General features: G+C 37.4%; 1 protein-coding gene across 4 annotated transcripts; it reads right to left on the reverse strand.

The window, feature by feature from the left end:
* Positions 1-1,037: 1,037 nt before the first annotated feature.
* On the reverse strand, positions 1,038-19,321 carry Stai (stathmin). 4 transcript variants are annotated; one of them, XM_071793099.1, is made up of 6 exons: positions 19,141-19,321; positions 15,668-15,714; positions 4,167-4,522; positions 3,842-3,982; positions 3,345-3,485; positions 1,038-2,574 (listed from the first exon to the last, which is right to left on the reverse strand). In XM_071793099.1, the coding sequence occupies exons 2-6, from the start codon at positions 15,702-15,704 to the stop codon at positions 2,464-2,466; spliced, it is 786 nt and encodes a 261-aa protein (XP_071649200.1). In that variant the 5' UTR covers positions 15,705-15,714; positions 19,141-19,321; the 3' UTR covers positions 1,038-2,463. The 4 variants fall into 4 exon arrangements, with proteins under 4 accessions (XP_071649200.1, XP_071649198.1, XP_071649197.1 ...); XM_071793097.1 differs by lacking the exon at positions 19,141-19,321 and adding an exon at positions 17,481-17,578; XM_071793096.1 differs by lacking the exons at positions 15,668-15,714; positions 19,141-19,321 and adding exons at positions 6,946-7,035; positions 10,477-10,751.
* Between the last annotated feature and the right edge of the window lie 395 nt (positions 19,322-19,716).

Raw genomic sequence — 19,716 nt, forward strand, 5'->3', positions numbered from 1 at the left:
CTGCTATTCATACGTGAATTATTATAAAGACTAATTAAAGTGCAAAATATACTAAATGTAATAAGTTTATTTAAAAAATAAAAAATATATAGTAAGGCAATCTAATTATCTATCATGGAATGCGACGATCGATTACTACTCCTCGCAGAACCTTGGACCTAAGAATCTTCGACTCCTAGATTCTAAAGATATCGCAGTACTTGAGTCTTTACAAGATCTTAGAAAGTAAATTGCTTAAACTTGGGAACTGCTGAGCCGGATTATGAGATGCAAGCTGATGAATATCATGATTATATAGTCGCGACGTGTCGTGTTCTAGACCTTGGAATTGCAGCGGCACTGTGACCAAGGCTTAAGTTCTCCAAGCTCATTTTCTTTTTCTTTTTCTCATTTTTTTTAGATTTCCTTTCAAAGAGTATTTTAGATACTTCGGAAAGCCTCCATGTGGCTCATCGTATCGACTTCTAGGACTCCAAAAACTTGCGTTTCTTTTGTTTATCCAAAGCTTCGGCGCTTATTAAACTCTAGTTTCTTGTACACAGAATTGTCTATACGCCAAATTTAACTACACTCTTATTTCTCTATTAATCTTAAAACTTTCTGAAGAATCTGAAGATTACTTGGAAGTTGCAAGCTTCAAAGCTCGCTTCAGATACCACCAGAAAATCTTTTTTCATCGCATCTGAAAATACTGTAACGTCCTTATTTTTGCTTTTTTTTCATTTGTTTTATTATTTTTCTGCAAGCATATAAACCAGCGATTGTAGCAGACGCTACTTCGTGTGAGTCGGAATCGGGTCCCAACAAGATTATATTATATGCCATATGTGTTTCGAATCCTCGACGCCATCGAACTTTCCCTGGTCACGACAACCGTGCTAACTTGAAAAAAGTGTTCCATTCTTTTTTTCTCCTCCTATACTTTTCGCACATTCTCCCATTTATTCTTTCTCTCATTCTCACTCTGTCGCTCTCTCTTTCTTTCTCTCGCCCACACTTAACCGTACACATTTTGACAAATAATTAAAGTCATCACAGAAGCGTCACATTATCATATTTCGTTAGACTACATTTCTCGTGTGAGTGTTATCTCATTTTGGTTAGCGCAGTAATATTACAATGAGTACAAAATGTTTTCTCAAGTTTTTCAAGCCTAGTATAAAGCACTATTATCATTATTGTATTATTATTATCATTAATATATCATTATAATTGTATGTCTATTATATATATAATCATGAGTGTGCTTAACACATCGCGCGCACATATATCCTCTTGTGTGTGTACACGCACACACAAAGCTGCAGTCGCATCATTTAGTACCTAAGTTGTAGCGATAGTGATAGATTTATAATAATCCATTAATCTCTCTCAAACTAAATCTTCTCCTTTCTTCTCCGGGAAACGATGCATTGTGTTGCGATTCAAAATGAACAGCCGATAATCACGGTTAATCGATCGTTAGCCATCGTAGCGGTCTTTTCTCATACTTTATACTTTTTTCCCATTGAGAACAAGATTAACAAGATTAATATTAAAAAAGAAGACGAATCTAATTAGTCAACGCGCAAAAATCCATATAAATAACGGATTAAAAAGAGCATCTTTGTATTTTTTTTTGTTTTTCCTTGGATATATTTGTAGTCAATCGATCAAAATAAAAAATAAAGATTTCTATTATTATTATTAGCATATTATTGTATTTTGTAGTATTAATAAAGGCCAAGGTTGAATCCCTTAAACGCGCTTTAAAATCTGATTTTTAATTTCATCTTGAATTATATTTTATGTAAAAAAATTGTGTATTTCTCTGGAACATATTTTCTTCGGATTGCTGCGAGAGTTCTTTGGCCTTTTCATAGACTCTTATAATAATCTTGTAAAAAAGTTTCTAGTTTCTACAAATTCTCGATATCTTGATCTTGGAATATATCGATATTACAGTATCGTAGACTCTTGTAATTTCTATATTTTTAATGAGTAAAAAAATAGAAAAAAGTTCTTGAATTTTGACAATCTTGAACTCTTCTAAATCTTTGAATAGCTCAATCTTGTAATAATTCTTTTAATTCTTACGTTTTTTCAGATTCTAGAACTAGGTCCCATATCTTAACGCCTATAACTCTCTCATATGTAAAGCCGAATCAAACTTTCGCAACAACCTCCTCGAAATAGTTGACTACCCTCGCTTTTTCCTTCGAAAATTTCAGGAAACCATACATTCTTTCAATGCGGAACGTTGACGAAGTGGTAGCAACGTGATGAAGGCAGTATTGTCCACGCGACATTCAGGAACCGCAAGGAGAAACGATCCGGTTCCCTCTACCTCTTTCTTTCGAAATGCGAACATGTCTGATGCGCGGCGATCGATCTCCCGTTTTATTTCGAGTCAGAAAATAATGGCACAAAGCGAAACAGAGCTTTGCAGGGCGTTCGAACGGCCTTGAAGAGAGCGCCTGACACTTAGCCGGAACTGGCGGTCTCGTTCTCCACCGGCATTGGATGCGATAACTCTGTAGGATTACCATCCTTACGCTCCTTCTTATTTTGTCTTACGATTTCGGCGCGCCTCTCCTACAGTAACAGAAAAAAATAAAATTTACAGAATTAGAATGTTGTTCTCTAGTGCGATTCTGTTAAAGACAAAGGTCGAAAAATACGTCATGCTCTCTAACAAGCTGACGAGTGGCTTAAACAGGATGCGTCGAAGTTTTTGGATTTACTCGAACTTCCAGTCATATTACAGGATCCTTAAATTTACGATTTAAACTGACTGACGCCGACTTTATTGCAGGCAACAAAGTCTAACTGTTGCTGAGTTTCCACATTACGTAACAGATAAAATTTAGTATCGGTATATAAGCCTTCTCCGGCACATCCCGTACATAAACAATTACGTATGAGCCAAATGAACACAGCTACATACTAAAAGAAAGATAACTATATATCTAGCTACCCGGTTTGTTTTTCTTACTTTTCTCTCTTTCTTATAAAAGCACGCGAATGCAATGCTTAAAGATTTCAGGTTGTTACGCAACCCTTTGTCACTTTTTGCAATCGTTCTACTGTTTGTTAGAAGACTTTCATTGGAGTTAAACATATTGATATTTAAAATTATTTTAATATTAAGATTATTTCGCGTTTAATTCTACTGATTTTATATTTCTTCAATTACTCATTCTTTAAACAGATTTTTAAAACTTTGATGATTTAAAATTTAAACTTTATTTTTTATTTATCCAAAAACCGGCGATGTTTCGTAACAACCTGATACAGACCGACGTACTAAAGCTACTACGAGCTACTAAATTAACTCCGAGAGTTACATTCGACCAAAAACTTACATGATTGCGTAGCTTCTCCTTCTGCTCGCGCTCGATGCTCTCGCGACGTTCACGTGCCTGCTCCAACTTGCCCTGGATTTGGGACTCCAACTGCTGCACGCGCTCCGACATACCTTGACGTACGCGAGCTACCTGCTCTTCCTGCAAACAGCCCACGAATCAATAACTTATGTCTATTCTTGCCGGGCCTATTATCTACCTATATGGTTTGCCTGTTAAAATATGCAAAACAAAGTAGCAGCCTTGCAGAAAAGAAAAAAGCGACGATATAGTTGCAAATGCAAATTCAGAAGCGTTTCATTGTTGCTTCGCGTTTTCAAATCACTTCATACATAATGAATTTTAGGTAAATAAAAAGATATTGCGTATTATATAATTATAAATGAAAAAATTACATTAAATTTCTCATTTAACGAATTCTGATCTACATCTTATAATCAATTTATCTAATTCTCGTAATTATAATAATGTTTATTTCGATTTTATACTGTACTAACATGCTCCTTGAGACGATCCAGCATTCTCTTGATATTTTCGTCACGCTGAGCCGCGGCAGTCTTCAGTTTCTCCTCGACGGCGCATCGCACTTCCTCGGTTTGTTGCTCGAGGCTCAGGCGAGTCTTCTCAACACTCTCCAACTGCAACGAAAAGTGAAATTAAATATCACAACAGTCATCTAGATAAATGTTCGTTGAATAACCGCTTAATGCGCTTAACCATCTGCACAACCGAAACTAAGCAAAGTTTAATAAGCGGCAACTAATCAATTAAAAAAGTGAACATATCGGTCGAAACTAATTCTCGTCTCCGATCTCCACTCACATGCTCCTTCAGTTTGTTCTTCAGCTCGGCAATGTGGGCCTCTCGCTTCTCTTCCGTGTTGTTCATTTTCGCGTCCAAGGACTCGCGGGTGGCGGCGATAAAGGCCGCGCTGAGCTCGTCCTTCTTGCGGGACGCCTCCTCGATCTTGCTGAGCTTAGCGGCGAGAGCAGCGAGCTTGTGCGCCTCGATAGACAGTCTTCGCTCCTCGGCGGCCTTCAACTTGTCCTCGATCGCGGTCTGCTGCGTCGGGCTCTGCTGCGGCGGCGAAGGAGCTCTCTTAGGCACCGTCGGCTCCGCCAGGATCACCTCGTAGCATAGTCCGCCCTTGGACTTCTCCTGGCATCGAATCTCGGTCGCTGTAAAGTTTCCATCGATGTAACGAATGTTCGGTACGACACAATAAACTTTGTGGATCAAAAAATAATAATGGTACATTTTCAATGCGGCATACACAACGATCAATAATTATATAATAGAGATATTACTATTAATAATAAATAACACAAGCACCATTAATAATTATATAACCATTATTGTTAGATGTATAATGAAAATGTATTGCCATTATTCCTCCATCATATAATAAATGCTATTACATAATAACGTCCTTGTAGAATAATTGATAATAAAATAATTACGTATAATAATAATTATAATATAATTATAGAATAATTATTAATATTACATAATTATAAACAATGAAAAAAATAATTTTTATTTTATTTCATAAAAAGAATAGAGCTTCTCTGCCATGTGATATCTTCAAAAATTGACACCAATATTGAGAAACCGAAGCATCCGGGGGCTCAGTTTGCCCAAAAATCAATATTTTCCAGTTTTAACCGTCAAGACCAAGACTGTCCCGCACGGATATCGATGCGTACTCAATCTTCGAATGTTTGGTATCGACACCCCTAATCTACCGAGCATCGACGCGACGTCTCGGCGCAACAGCCCCGGGCGTGATTCCACGATTTCCGGCGCCGGCTGGTTGCGGAAGCATATGACTCACAATCAGAAGCACGAGAGCGGCGCGGCGAGGAGGGATCGATCAGAGGGAACGATCGGCCGTAGGCGCCGCGACGTCTAGCGTCGTCGCACGCACCTCCACCTCCTCCACCGCCTCCACCACCTCCTCCTCTTTCCTCATCTCGCGCCGTGTACACTCCGCCGCTACCAGCCGTAATTACCGTATATCATACCGTGTCGTGTATAATTTCCCTACCATAGCGATCTTCGGGAATTCTAGCAATTATTTAATTGCAAAAGTGAATCGCGATCTTTCAAATTACATCCTTCGTCCCTATTCTTTCGCCATGTGTCTCGATGGATGAGTTATGTAAATTAATGAAGTTCAAACGAACGTTTAATCGAAAGATTATCTTATTATATTTTATATTATTTTATAACTAGAGGTTATCTCAACTTCGCGTTCCCAATATCTGTTTCTCTCCCTCTTTTTCTCGGCGGAATGAGACGACGATAGTAGAACTGCTGTGTCATTGTTATGAAAAGTTGTCGATACCACTGTACATCTCTACGTAATACAAGTTTACAAATGCTCCCCGCTTTCGATTTATAATTCAGCGGCGACACATTGGCGCGACCATTCTCATGCCGGGGGCATTGCACCGATCTTTAACGCGGCGAAGGTGCTCCCTTTTAACTCTCAGAGACGCTGGGAATTCTCATGTTGCGCGAATAAAAGTAAAACGACGCAGGTGCACTACGCGGCAATTACAGATAAAAATCGTCCGGTGCAAGAAACAGACTCGGCTAAGAAAAGAAGATAAAACATCTCCTGACGCCACAATTATTAATAAAATAAAATCACAATCTAACGCAATTGCGTGATAAAAAACGGAAATATAACAAAATGCATTCTTCTGCAAAACATTCCAGAGAAACCTTCTTAACTTTTTTTGGTCACACTTCCCGAGAATCCCGTACCGGTCACGCTGGGTGAAATACACCCCCGCGTGTTTGCACGTGTATAAAAAAATTGTAGGTGACCTTAAAAAAAAAATATATATATATATATCCTGTTGTAGTTTAAGTCTTCCTTAAAAAGACTGTATAGGTTTGATTTGCAAAAAATTAATTTAAAATATGTAAAAAAATTGTTGAAAAAAAAGTCGGAAAAGTGACTTTTCACAACGATAAAAACTAATGTAACTTTTTCAATAATGTAACTTTTTAAGATATTTTAATTTTTTAAACGGTTTTTTCATCGTCTGATGACGCACTTTTCGCTGATTATTGCAGTTTATGCGGCCGTTCCAAAAAGTATATTGATTTTGAGGTATGAAAGTGCGATTTTTTGCGAAAAAAAAATCCCGAGAGAGAACTATAACGGGCCGAAAAATATACCACCGACGTACGGGGATCGATACTTGAAGGTCCCAACTACCTGTAGATAGCGGCACAAGGCCCATTTCCATTGGTTTACAGGGTCGTTTTCGAAGTCAAAAAACGCTGGGGTGTATTTTACCCAGTGTGACCGAAAAGGGTTAAAAAAAAACAATATTGAATTTGGAGGCCAATTTTTCGTAGAAATTTATCCAATAAAATTTCTTATTTTATATATCGTCGGTGATAAAAATCAAGACAACATTTTTATTGGTATAATCTTGGAATTGCGATTCTCTGGAACGTTTCTTTAGCGAGAAAGCCCTAGGATTCTAAGGCAATCGATATGATTCGATTGAATGAGTATAAGCGCGTCTCAAGTACGTTCTTCAACGTCGTCTAAAGCCCCCTTAATTATCCGGATACTCACTGATGAACTTCACCTTTTTCGGCTGCTTGGTCCGCGGCTTGCCCTTGCCGCTCGGCTTCTTAAACGGCGCATTATTCCGTCTCTGTCCCGCTTCGGAAATTCAGATACGGTCAAAGCACTCGAAGCGCTTTCCAGAGAGAGATTAACGAGGGAGAAGGGAGGAACAGCCGGGATTGCGCTCTGACCCACTGAGACACCACCGTCATTCGTTTAACGTAATTATCAAATTCGTAGTGAAAAATTGTACTCAATTCGAGTAATTTTTAATTAATCCTGTAGATCGCCACTGCTCCTACTCAATATGTCGTTAATTTATCAATGGAGTAAAAATAATACTGCTTTGTGTTAAAATATTAAATTTCGATACACATAGTATCGAAGTTAAAAATAACAACAGTTAAAAATAACAAAATGTTATTTAACTCGAGATATTGTTTTAAACGTCATCCTTTTTAACATTTAACAGTGTAAAAAGGCTTTTGAGTCATTGCGGTACTTCAAAAATATACCACAAACAAAGGTCGATTTTACTTACTCCTTTATTTCGTTTTCTTTGTAAATATTGATCTCGTAAAATTTATGGAGATCTTGTTACGCGATAATCGTAAAGACGGAAGAGAAACGATCATATTTCACGAGGTATAAAAAGCTTCGCTTGAGTTTAAATCAACGCGCAGCATCAGGTATTTCAAAAACAGCGAAGCTGTAAAGGGAACAAAATTAGCATCGTGCGTGCCGTCGTGCGGCTCGCACGATGGATCGATTGGTGTCACAATGGGTTAATTATCGGGAAATCAATGCAACCGTTTCGCCGTGGCCATGTTGGACCGCACCCCGATCATTTCAAGCCGAGCACGTGCGTATCGGCGTGACAAAATGGCAGATTTCTAATTTCTTATTTTAAATTACAAAAATTATTGAGAATGCTTTTATTGAAATTTATGTTATGATTTTTCTCAAGATAAAAAATGATTACATATGCCAATTTATTTTCCATCAATCACTCTGATTTCGAAATTCTGTATATGATAGAATGTCTACATGTATCAAAATAACGCTGGTTATTCCAACTGATTTTAACATAAACCATCGTTAGTGCGGTTAACAAAAAATTGCCGTATTGCATGCATCTCTGAAAATAATTCAACTCATAATTATCCTTTAGAAATTAAAAAAAAAAAAAAGTTAAAAAAATATGTATTGTTACCAAATAATTTTTAACGTTAATGATAAATATTATTAATAAAGTAATCCGAATTCAATTCAATGTATTATAATACATTGATAAGTATTGCTTTAAATATATTTAATTTATGTATAAAATATAAACACTATATAATTTTTTATATATACAGAATAAAAAGAGGCTTATATTAATTTGTCAAATAAAACGAGTGTAATTAAGTTTGAAAAAATTGCGAACTGGAAAATTCAATAAAGAGTATATATAATACTTTTTTTTATACAAAATACTTTGCGTCATTGCAAATAATTTACTCGATAATTTATTTCAAGTATATATGTATTTATGTCAAATTTTTTTTCATAATTGTGGGTCATTAATTGGATTTTTTGGAGAGAACTTTATTCGCAGATATTCAAAACAATTTTTACGAATTGGCGAAGTTTCGCGACACCCCGTAGAGAGAAAAATGGTGGACCGTGAGTATCGATTCGCGGACGGTCTGAGAAATTGATCGAACTGCAGGTGGCCCAGGATAATGTCACGATACCACCGTGATGTCGACCGTCGTGCACTGCGGTAAGGACAGTGCTCTGACCTGCGGAGGTCACGAAAAAGCATAATTTCTCCGCCGAAAGCATTACTGTACAAAATTCTTCAATTTCTCTATGCGATATTAAGTATCGATCGAGAATATTTACACGCGCAACTGAGTGATAAAATAAACTACGCGGAATAATTATTTCAGAATGATTAGCAAGAATGTTGAATAATCGAGGAAATCTCGAGTGAATAAAGTTATTAAAAATTAATAATACATTGAATTAATAATACACATTGAATATAAAACATTGAAGAGAAAGCTGACATAAAAAAATAAGAAAAATAAACGGACACAGCATACAATTAAATTACGTTATTTAAACAAAGTATTTGTAAAATATATATAATCAAAATTGTATCCATTTCGCAATTAAATAAATCTGAAATCAGGGTACGTTTTTTCGGATATTCCTTGTCAACAGGAGACGGTCGCATTTATTTCCAAGCACCCCCTTCTGTGAGTTTCTTCCTCGAAGGATAAGGTAAGATAAAATAGAACGATTTGTTAGGAGATTTTCCCGAGAATATGTCCAGTCATTGTCGCTTGCAGACCACATTTTACTTCCTTCCGGTTTCAGGACCTCGAATTTTACTTCATAATCATAAAATTTCAAGATCGTCGTGAAAAAAGATACTCGGTATCTCAGAGTTTCTATCCTAAAGAATGTAAAGAGGCAATCCGCGCGTAAAAAGAAGTATTTCCTACAAAAATCCGAGAAAGCAACGTCATTTACCTCTATAAAAAAAATGCACTCTAAAAATATAAATAATTTATAATAATCTCTAGCTTCGAGATTTACGTATAAAAAACTTTAATAAAGGCGCTGTCTATAAAAAGCAACGAATTGTAATTCAGCACCTTATTCTATAAATAACGTAAAAGGTACTTAATCAAGTTTGGCTCGATTAATATTAAATTACTTTACGATTGCTGTAAAAGCTGTTACTGAATAATTCCGTTCAAAAATCGACGAATTATTTAGCAAGAACTGAAATAGATTACCCGATAATTGCTGCATAAAGATTGATTCCGTCGAGAATACTGTCACGAAATCGCTTCTCGGAGAATTATACAGAAATAAGAAATTATATATTCAAAATTTTAAAGCAATTTAAAAATTTTTTGCAAAGATTTCTCGTGAGAGACTGCCTCTGTAGAACTTATAGAGATATAAGAATAGAGTACGCAAGCGAGCTGAAAAAGCGATATAGAAATAGAAAGAGAAAGCTGTCTTTTCGCGATAGGAATAGAAAGAAAAAGCTGCAGTATGGGCCCCTTCTGTCTTTGTCTGACAGAAGGGGCCCATACTGCAGCGTTCTTTTTCTATTCCTATATCGCAGCCTCTTACGTGCTAGCATATGACTCGCGCACTCTAGTCTTATATCTCTATAGTAGAACTCCACTCTGATAAAGCACTGTGCTGTAAGTGCCGCTATCTCTACCGCAAGTTCTAATATTTTGCTCCTTTAAGTTCCTAAAAATTTTGTAATTTTAAAATATAAAATCTACACTTCTTCCATTCTTCCAAGACCGACTATTAAAGTCATGATTGTGAAATGATAATTTAAGATCATGAAAAATTGAACAGGAAAATGATCTTCAAATACTGTTCTAGATCGAGTATCAAGAGCGCTTTGACAGCCAATCTTTACGGATTTCCGAATTTACGGAGAAACCGGAAGGAAGGCCTCAGCGAGGGGACGGACAGGGGGTAGTGGTCCTCGCGCGACAGGAACTCACTCACCTACGACGTTCAGCGGGGCCTTGCAGCTGTGACAGAAGCACTGGAGCACCGAGTCGCGCACGAGACCGATCAGCATATTGTCGTTTCGTTTCGTACAAGGGGAATGTTGTTACGCGGAAGGTCTCGCGGATCTCGGCGACGGGATCGGGCGCGCGAGACTGAGAGACGCGGGCTTGGAAGGACGAAAAGAAGGAAATCGGATTAGAAAAGAGTTAAGCAATGTCGCTCAGGTCGTAACTGGGGCGGTGGCTGGAGGGCGACTGGCCCGCACGCTGCGCCGCGACGCCCGGCGTCGCTCAATATTCGACCACCCTCTCCTCCACCTCCACCTCTTCCTCTTCTTCCTCCTCCTCCTCCTGTTCCTCGCTCTCCCCCGCGCCCTGCAACCAACAGCCTACCCGACGACAAGCCACCCTTCCAGCTAGCAAACTCCAACTTGCGATCGCCACTACTACTATATAGAGTAGCCGTCGGAGGGGTGTTATTGGCTATACGGGGTGTCTCGCGAGTAGGCCGCGTTAGGCATGGAAGAGAGGGCTTAATGGATGCGCAAGAGGAAGGTAAGAACGTCAGACAGAGGGATGGTCAAAGTCGTGACATTAAAAAGGAAAACTTTAATTGGGGCGGTGGTTTGGGGTTAGATATTTTGCGAGTCTTAGACGTTAAAAGGCTGCTTCGTCATGCAGATATTTTATACATGCAATATTTAAGAGGATTACATTTTTCTCAGGAACTTTATTCTGAAATACTTCTGAGAGCTGAAATCTTTCAAAGTTCCGTGATTCATATTTCCCCGAAACCCGACGTGCTTATATATACATGAAATTTCAGGTCCTCAAGATCCCAGAACCCATTAAGATTTCTTTGTTCTTCAGAAATTCTACGTTCTTGAAAGATTTGATTACTTAAAGATTCTTCCGTTTTTTTTCGGACACTCGGTATAGCTCGAAGCCGTTGTTAAGGCCTGTGTCCACGATGCTAGAACTTGGTCCAAGTTCTCGGACCGAGAGAAAGTTACTGAAGCTTGGATCATGGACACATCAGTTTTGCATCCAAGTTCAGTGTGTCCATGCACGATCCAAGTTTTAATAACTTTTCCTCGGTCCGAGAACTTGGAGTTCTAGCATCGTGGACACAGGCCTTTAGACACGTGTGCGGAAACCTATATATGCAGGCGTAAAATACCATCTGTCTATCTCCCGTTCTCCTGTCCTTTTCCCGTCCCATCGGAGATGGACCGCTCTCCAGGATTCTCCGAACTGCCGTCACCATCCTAACGAAGGACCGGCTTCAATTTCCGAAACGATTGACGAAAAAATCCGCCTGGGGAAAGTCTGCGTGATTGGCGCGAAATTTCGCAAAGTACTGCGACAGATTCGAATTGATTTTGCGCTCTCAGGCTTTCCTCCCGTATGTTTCCAATAATATGTGAGATCATGTTAAATCACTAAAATTTAGTGATTTAACACAATCTCTATTTAATGACTAAATATATTTACCTAAATATTATTTTGAGTTCTTGAATCTTTGGATCTCTTAGGCCGGTATTTATAGTCGGTTCTTATTTCAACAACGTTTTAAGTAATATCTTAAGATGCTAATACGGCCCTGTGATTATCAGTTCATAACATCTTAAGATCGTACTTAAGACGGTAATATAAGATCCAACTATAAATACCGGGCATAGATCTGTAAATTCTAAGGCTTTGCAACTCTAAAGTTCTTAAGTCAATTTTAAAGATTTGGGATCCCCCCCCCCCCAGATCCCAAATATATTCTTCTCTTTAATTCTCTTTAATTTTCTCTCTAAATTCGATATTTCAATACTTTGAGATTCTCGAGTCTTTGAATATATTAAATCTGTAAATTCTAAGGCTTTAGAACTCTGAAGTCGTTAATTCAATTCCAAAGGTCCCAAATCCCAAGAGATATATTCTTCTCTCTAAATTCCTCTCTTTAATTCTCTCTCTAAATTCGATATTTCGGCACTTTCAGATTCTCGAGTCTTTGAATGTATTAGATCTGTAAATTCTAAGGTTTTAGAACTCTGAAGTCCTTAATTCAATTTCAAAGCTCCCAGATCCCTAAGATATATTCTTCTCTCTAATTCCTCTCTTTAATTTTCTTTAATATCTCTCTAAATTCGAGTCGTTATTCACACCTATGGGATTCGACAAAGGCGTCGCGACGGGACTGGAAAATATGGGGCACCTAATAATTGTGCTTTGTGTAAAGTTTTCCACTGAACACGAACGATCGAAGAAGCTGTTTTGTTGGAACTCGCGTTGTGACGCAGATACTGCATGGCGAATCGATTACCCGTGGAAATCAATGAGAAATAAAATATAAAAGTAAAGGCTCACAGGATTAAAAATCAATTAACAACGAAGGAGCATCGAGCCGTAACTAGGTGTTAATGTTAATTTATTCACATATAATTTAAATAACAGACGTTTCGGTCAACATATTGGACCATCTTCAGTGTCGTACAATAAACGCAATTTGTTAAATCGGAGTAACATTGAACAGAAATTACACGTTCAAAAATTAAAAACTAAGCGCAAACGTTCGTTGTTTTCGGAGTACGTCATAATAAAGTTTTTTTTGTCATATCATTGTAAGAGAACACATTTCCGATAATGCTGACTCGACAAATGATCGCTCAATGAACGAAACGAACCTTTATCATGACGTACTCCAAAAACAACGAACGTTTGCGTATAGTTTTTAATTTTTGAACGTGTAATTCCTGTTTAATGTTACTCCGATTTAACAAATTGAGTTTATTGTACGATACTGAGGATAGTCCAATATGTTGACCGAAACGTCTGTTATTTAAATTATATGTGAATACATTAACATTAACACCTAGTTACGGCTCCTTCGTTGTTAAATGAGAAATAAAATTTTCATGGTGCATGATGACCGTAGCCACGGTCGGATTTATTAGAGGGACAAACAAAGAAAAATGTTTTTTTTTTAAGTCGGTTCTTATGTTATTAATTGTCTCGTGCAAGAAGTGACGGTTTAATCCAAGCGATTTGAAGCATCCCTTATCATCAAACGGCTCGAGTTAGTTTAAATCGAGACAGGTGAAGTCAAGCTAACGATTATCAATTTCGTAATAATCTCACATTAAAAACTTATCTCTCGAGATAATTCATCCATAACTATAGGGATACATCGTAAACTCCGAATTGTAATAGAATTATGATTCGAGTTTTATCTTCGATAAGATTAATTATAGAAAAAAATTTAACTAATTTTAAAAAACTCGATAAAAAATAATTGAAATACCCGCCCAAACATAATATGCTTATTTACCAACGAATTCGTACCTATTTATGTAACAGGTAATTAATTTTTTAATGAAACAAGAATTGAAAAATATATTCTAATATTTAAATTTTTATACGTGTCATTAATTACTTTATATTAGTTTAATATGATTATTAACATAATAATTATTATATTAATCATGTAATAATTATATTAGTTTAATATGATTATTAACATAATAATTATTATATTAATCATGTAATAATTATATTAACATATACAATTGTTATTACAATTATTAGTTTATATTAATTTAATAAATAATTTAGTTTGGTCCTGATATTATACATATAGTTTACATCTGGACGTTCAAAAGAGAGAGAGTGTAAGAGTCAAAGTTTCGAGAAGATTCTCCCTTCCTCAAAACTTCGCCCTATTTCTTTTTTAGAATTCTTCCAACATCTTCTTTTATCTTTGCAGTTTCATAATCCAAAACGAAAAAAAAAATAGACTCGTATCGCGGTTAAGATAGCTTTCCTGACTTATTTTGTTTAGCAAAAAAAATCTGGCGTTGAAGTTTTAAGTGCAATCACACAAAAAAAGATGTATTTACTCTGAACGCCCGAGAAATGTCAATCTAATAAGCTCCGTGTAATGAGCCGCATTCGATCGTTTTAATTGTATCTAAACGACAGCGATAACCAGAAAAAGCGAGCGGAAAGATCGGAGAAAAAATCGAGTTTATCGTCATGTTATCCCTCTATTGGCTTCTTCCCAATAAAAGTTTGCCCCAAGGACGAAATTCTCATCACGGGTCTCATTCAACAATCCCTTCCCTCCATGACATCCTTCACGACTTTCTTTGTTGGATTGACCATAAAAAATGCTCAATTTAAGAGCATATTATGCAATAAAAATTTTTACAAATTTGAAATTTTTTCCTTCACTTTTCTTTTCGTCTTTTATAACCATGAAACTCATTAATTTTCTACATTAGCAATAAAAATCATTATTATTATTATTATTATTCCAAAATCAAAACATTTTCAGAAATAATACTTTTATATTAATTTTATGTTGCTCGACTCATGTTCAACTCTAAACTCAATTTTTAGCTCGCTTTTTCGCACGAAGAGAAACAGACGCGAGGATCGAAGAATCGAGTTCCCTCAAGTCCCTCTCCAGGTCACGCTATTGTTCGCAGTCGCGCGATTCGCGACTGGCGATTCCAAGTTGAGAGCCACGGAGGCGACGGGTCGCCGGCGTGCACCACTGCAGCAGTTGTCAGCCGTTAAGGCACAGCCGGCAAGCCGTCCGATGCAGGCTCGCAAGCAACTTCTTCCTCCGCAGCGCTCATTCTTATTCTTGCTCGCCAGCCACGAAGACGCGGCCACCGGGGTCCGGGGGCTCTGACCTCTTGTCCTCTTGCCGCCTCCCGGTCTCGCCGGTCTCGGCGGTGCCTTGGAGTGTATATTCTCCGTCGCGGCGCCGAACCGTCCGGTCGCCTCGGTCCTACTCCCTAATTGCTGAACCATTGTCTCAATATCGTCCAAGGGACACGCAAGACCTGCACCCCCGTATCAAACGTGACCCATTCCACAAAAAACATGGGACGCATCGAAAGATTAGGGGCCGATAATGTTCCATGTACGAATACTAACAAATACTAAAAAATACATATAAAGCGTATTCGCATTCCGTGCTTTTTGTGTGTGTGTGCTTGGATATATATATATAAAATATTGATTTAATTATAATAAATTGTAAATCGATTCGAGCGAATAATCCAAGTTTGAGTATCGCTTGTGATCACTTTCCTGATAATTGTGTTTGTCGAACATGTAGAACGAATATGCACATCATCTATCGACCGCTCAACATTGTTTTACGTATCTTTAAGACGGTTACTCACATTCGTTGGGAACAGGCGATTCCGCTGCGGTGGCCATAGCGTTATCTCTGCAACAAAAACGTTTCGTAAATATATGTTTAAATAAACACTGGATATATCGGATGTTCGAGGAAAAATACAAATAAGGACTCCTAATATCATCGTAACATCGATCTTTTTCAATTTTATTATATTCTCAGCTCGCGAAATGTAGCGTTCACCAGCAGATTTGGCAGAGATATAAGAAAAGAGAGAGAGAGAGAGAGAGAGAGAGAGAGAGAGAGAGGGAGGGAGGAGAATTATAAATAGAACTGCAGAAAGTGCAACTAAAAAGAATGATCTATTATTACCGATGTTTTTAGGAATTCTTGAATTCGAAGGAAGACTCACAGCGACGTTATAAGTATGATCGATTTGCTTTATGCTAAACCTGTTTGTATTAATTAAAAGAATTTTTTTAATAATGCAAGATATAATTTCTGTTTCATTCTAGATATGTAATATGTGTATAATATGTGTAAGTTTTTTTTTTTTGGCCTTTCCTTTATTTAGTAAAAAATAAAACCCTAATGTGATATTATATAAATATTATATATAAAGATCTTTATTATTCGTACTCGTTATTAAAATTGTAATTATACGTGTGGAGTACCTAGTGAAAAAGAAGTTCAATCACGTTTTCTTCTTTATTCCGCTCAAATATATCTTAACGTTAACTATATATCTAGACTGGAGCATTGATTTTCGAAATGTATTTCATGAAATAATTTATTATTTCATAATTAACAAGAATTTATTATTTACTATTATTATGTAGCAAACAACGATGACGATGAAAACACTTACGAATTCTTGAAACTGTATATTACATAAAAGTAAAGTTTGAAAGTCACTTGAAGTCGAAGCTCTAAACTCTAAACGATTTTAAACGACGGAGAGCTCGAAGTTTTTGATAGACAATAAAATAACATAAATAAGTAAGAAGTAAAATGATAATTAAACAAGTATATCGTCTTATGCCATTTAATCTTTTGACTATAGTAAAAGTATATATGTTTTATTTGATTGAAAAAAAATGATTCTTTCTTTTCCTATTCTTCTTTTATAAAACCATAGCAACACAAAGTAGCTTTGGTATTTTTTTTTTTAGGGTTATATCCCTCGGATGAGGGATTTTATAGTGCCTTCAGCCCCACCTTTGGGCTATATGACACTGTGTATATGTATGAATGTCTGTGTAACTGTGTGTTTATGTCCGCGATGTATTGAACTCGGTATTGCCGTAGGTTCGTTAAGCCCAAGGAACTGCGCGGATCACTTCCCCCTGCGGCCAAGTAGCTTTGGTATATAAGATACATGGTTATCAGTGTGTAAGGTCGGTCCAGATTCGATAAGTTATATAGCGACATCTAGTGACTAACGTTATTTACTTGAATTTGCTTTTTCGTCAAAGAATATCTCTTTAAAATCAAATGAGACGTTAGTAAATCTTATCCTTAAAACAAGAAAATTATTTTTTCAAACATAAATTAACTAATTAGTCATAATCATAATAGTTATAATGCGTGAATATTAAATATTTTGATTAAATTAGCGTGTCGATTATTACTAAGAAATAAACTAATAAACTTCCTAAATAAGAACGTGCAAACAGGATATTTGAAACACCCTACATACGCCTTTTTCCATTCCGAATTTAGCAGCGAATAAATATAACCACAACTTGTAAAATATATAATTTAAATTTATATTACATTTTTACAAATCGAAGGTACAATTATAAAGCAAATTAACAAATTTTACATTAGACGGCTAGATATAATCAGATAAATACCTTAATAAAATTAAACCAAGGCCTAACACTTTATTTACCAACCAATCCAACCATTCCGCCATGATTTCCTTTCCTGTCCTCATCGCTCAAAAGCCAGTGATAATAGCCGCCGCTTCGCGTTATTCGCGTAACTTGCAAAACAATAACAACGCACCTTGCCCCGTCTCAATAATTCAGCACGAGAAAACGCAGCACGAGATTGACGAACGACGATAAAATCCTGCTCCTCGATCAAACCTCCGAAAAGACGAGCCGACGCGTCGCGTCGTTCTGATAAATCGTGGCGCGAAGGTCGGCGGCGTCCCTTTGTTCGCGTCGGCAAAGAGCCGAGGGAAGAGCAGGAAACATTTACCTGTGCTTCTCTCTCGCTCTCCTTATCCCTCTCTCTCTCTTTCTCTCTCGCGGAGGAAGAAACTGCTGCTCTCGACGATCGTTCGACGACGGGCCCTGTCCACTCACGAATTTCGGACGTAAACTCGTACGCACGCACGCAGATGCAACGCCGGGACGCGACGACGCAGGACCGCAGGACGAAGCGAGTCGCCGTGTGTGTATACCAAACCGGTCGCTTCGCACGCCGCTTTTATCGCGCGACGTCTTTGTGCGGCATTCGAGTCGCCGAAGGCGGCCGAGCGCCGGCGAGGCTGGACGAGTCGCCGCCGGCGAGACCGCCCGATTGGTTCGCCGCCGGCGCCGCGTCGCGCCCATTGGTCCGTTTGAATCGCTGTACGTTGTCGACGCTGTGCCGCCGTGTGCACTTGGCGAGATCGTTCTCGATTAACTTGACGGCTGCTCCCGCGTCACACGCGTCGCTTGGTCTATTTATCTGTTTTTTTTCCTTTTTTTTTTTATTGTCTATACTTTCCATCTATTCTTGAAAACGTCTCTTTACTTACTTTTCACTGTGAAAAGCGCTGCTTAAATATAATGGATAGATTTATTGTTAATTTTTTAAACGCCGTATTTATTAGCTGAATTTAAATATCGATTAACAATTTGTTGTTATAACGGGTGCCAATTAAGTGCCAATCTAAATAATAATTTCAATGTTTTATACTATTTTTTTTTAATCAATAATTTTTTTTGTAATATTTTAGTACTAAAAGCTTGCTTTTATTTATAGCCTACAGTTTTATAAATTCATGCATGTGTTTTACAAACACATTAATCTATTAATTCTTTCAATGCCTTCCGAAATATTTGAATAAAAATGAATTGCCTCGCATACGATAAATAATTTCTTGGGACAATCTCTACTGTCACCAATTTAAATATATATATTCAAATTAAATTGGTAATTAAGTTTAAAATTAAATAATATTCAAATATTATACTGACAAAATTAAAGAAAATATTTTCGAAGAACATCACCTTGATCATCGTTTATGTAATTATCATTCTTTATATAATATTTCTAATTGTTTTATATTTTCTTTTTAATCTGCCTTTTTTAAAATCTTTTTCATGATCTTTTTCGGGAAGAATTGTCTTTTTTTTGGTACGTATCGATGGGTCGCGAACGACGCATTGTCTTCGAACGCGAAACCGTTAGAACCGTCTTAAAAAAAAAACAGTCATTCCGGATGAATCATATGGCTGCATCCTTCAGGCAGGAGTGTGTGGGACGTCGCGACCGTTGCGCGGTCGCGCCGAGCCTTACCGCGTAAAAAAATGTGTCCCAAATATGGGCGGAACGTTCGCGACTGGTTCTGTCAGGAACTCGAGACACCACACCCGTCGTCTTTCCTCTCCGAGCGGCCTGTGCGCCCGCGAAGTAGCTCGATTTACTCCTTCCGCGGTCTTCGATCGACTTTTCGTTGACGCCTCGTGCACACAACGGCGTTACGCGACTCCCATTCGCACGTGGCGCTCGTTTTATTGCGCATTTAGATTGTTATCCGGATCTCCGCACGTATGAGATAAGAGATTAGTGCATGCCACTGCATGCATGTCTTTTATACGCCAAGGGAGACTCGGGTTCGGACAGTCGTCATTTAATGTTGCAGGAATAACGCGGATTTTAAATATGGATTAATTGATCGAGATAGTAAAAAAAATCTGTCGAAAAGATCTTGCAAATAATATTATCTGTTACAAATATTGTCAATAGAATGTTAGCAGAATATGATGGCAAATTGATTGCAGAAGTCCATCCAATCTATTGGCGATACGATCAGAGCGAGCTATATATTGGTTGTTTTTATGGAATCTAATTTTTTTGCAGCTTGCAATTAAA

The sequence above is a fragment of the Temnothorax longispinosus genome, chromosome 11 (assembly GCF_030848805.1).
Source record: "Temnothorax longispinosus isolate EJ_2023e chromosome 11, Tlon_JGU_v1, whole genome shotgun sequence".
NCBI lineage: Eukaryota > Metazoa > Arthropoda > Insecta > Hymenoptera > Formicidae > Temnothorax > Temnothorax longispinosus.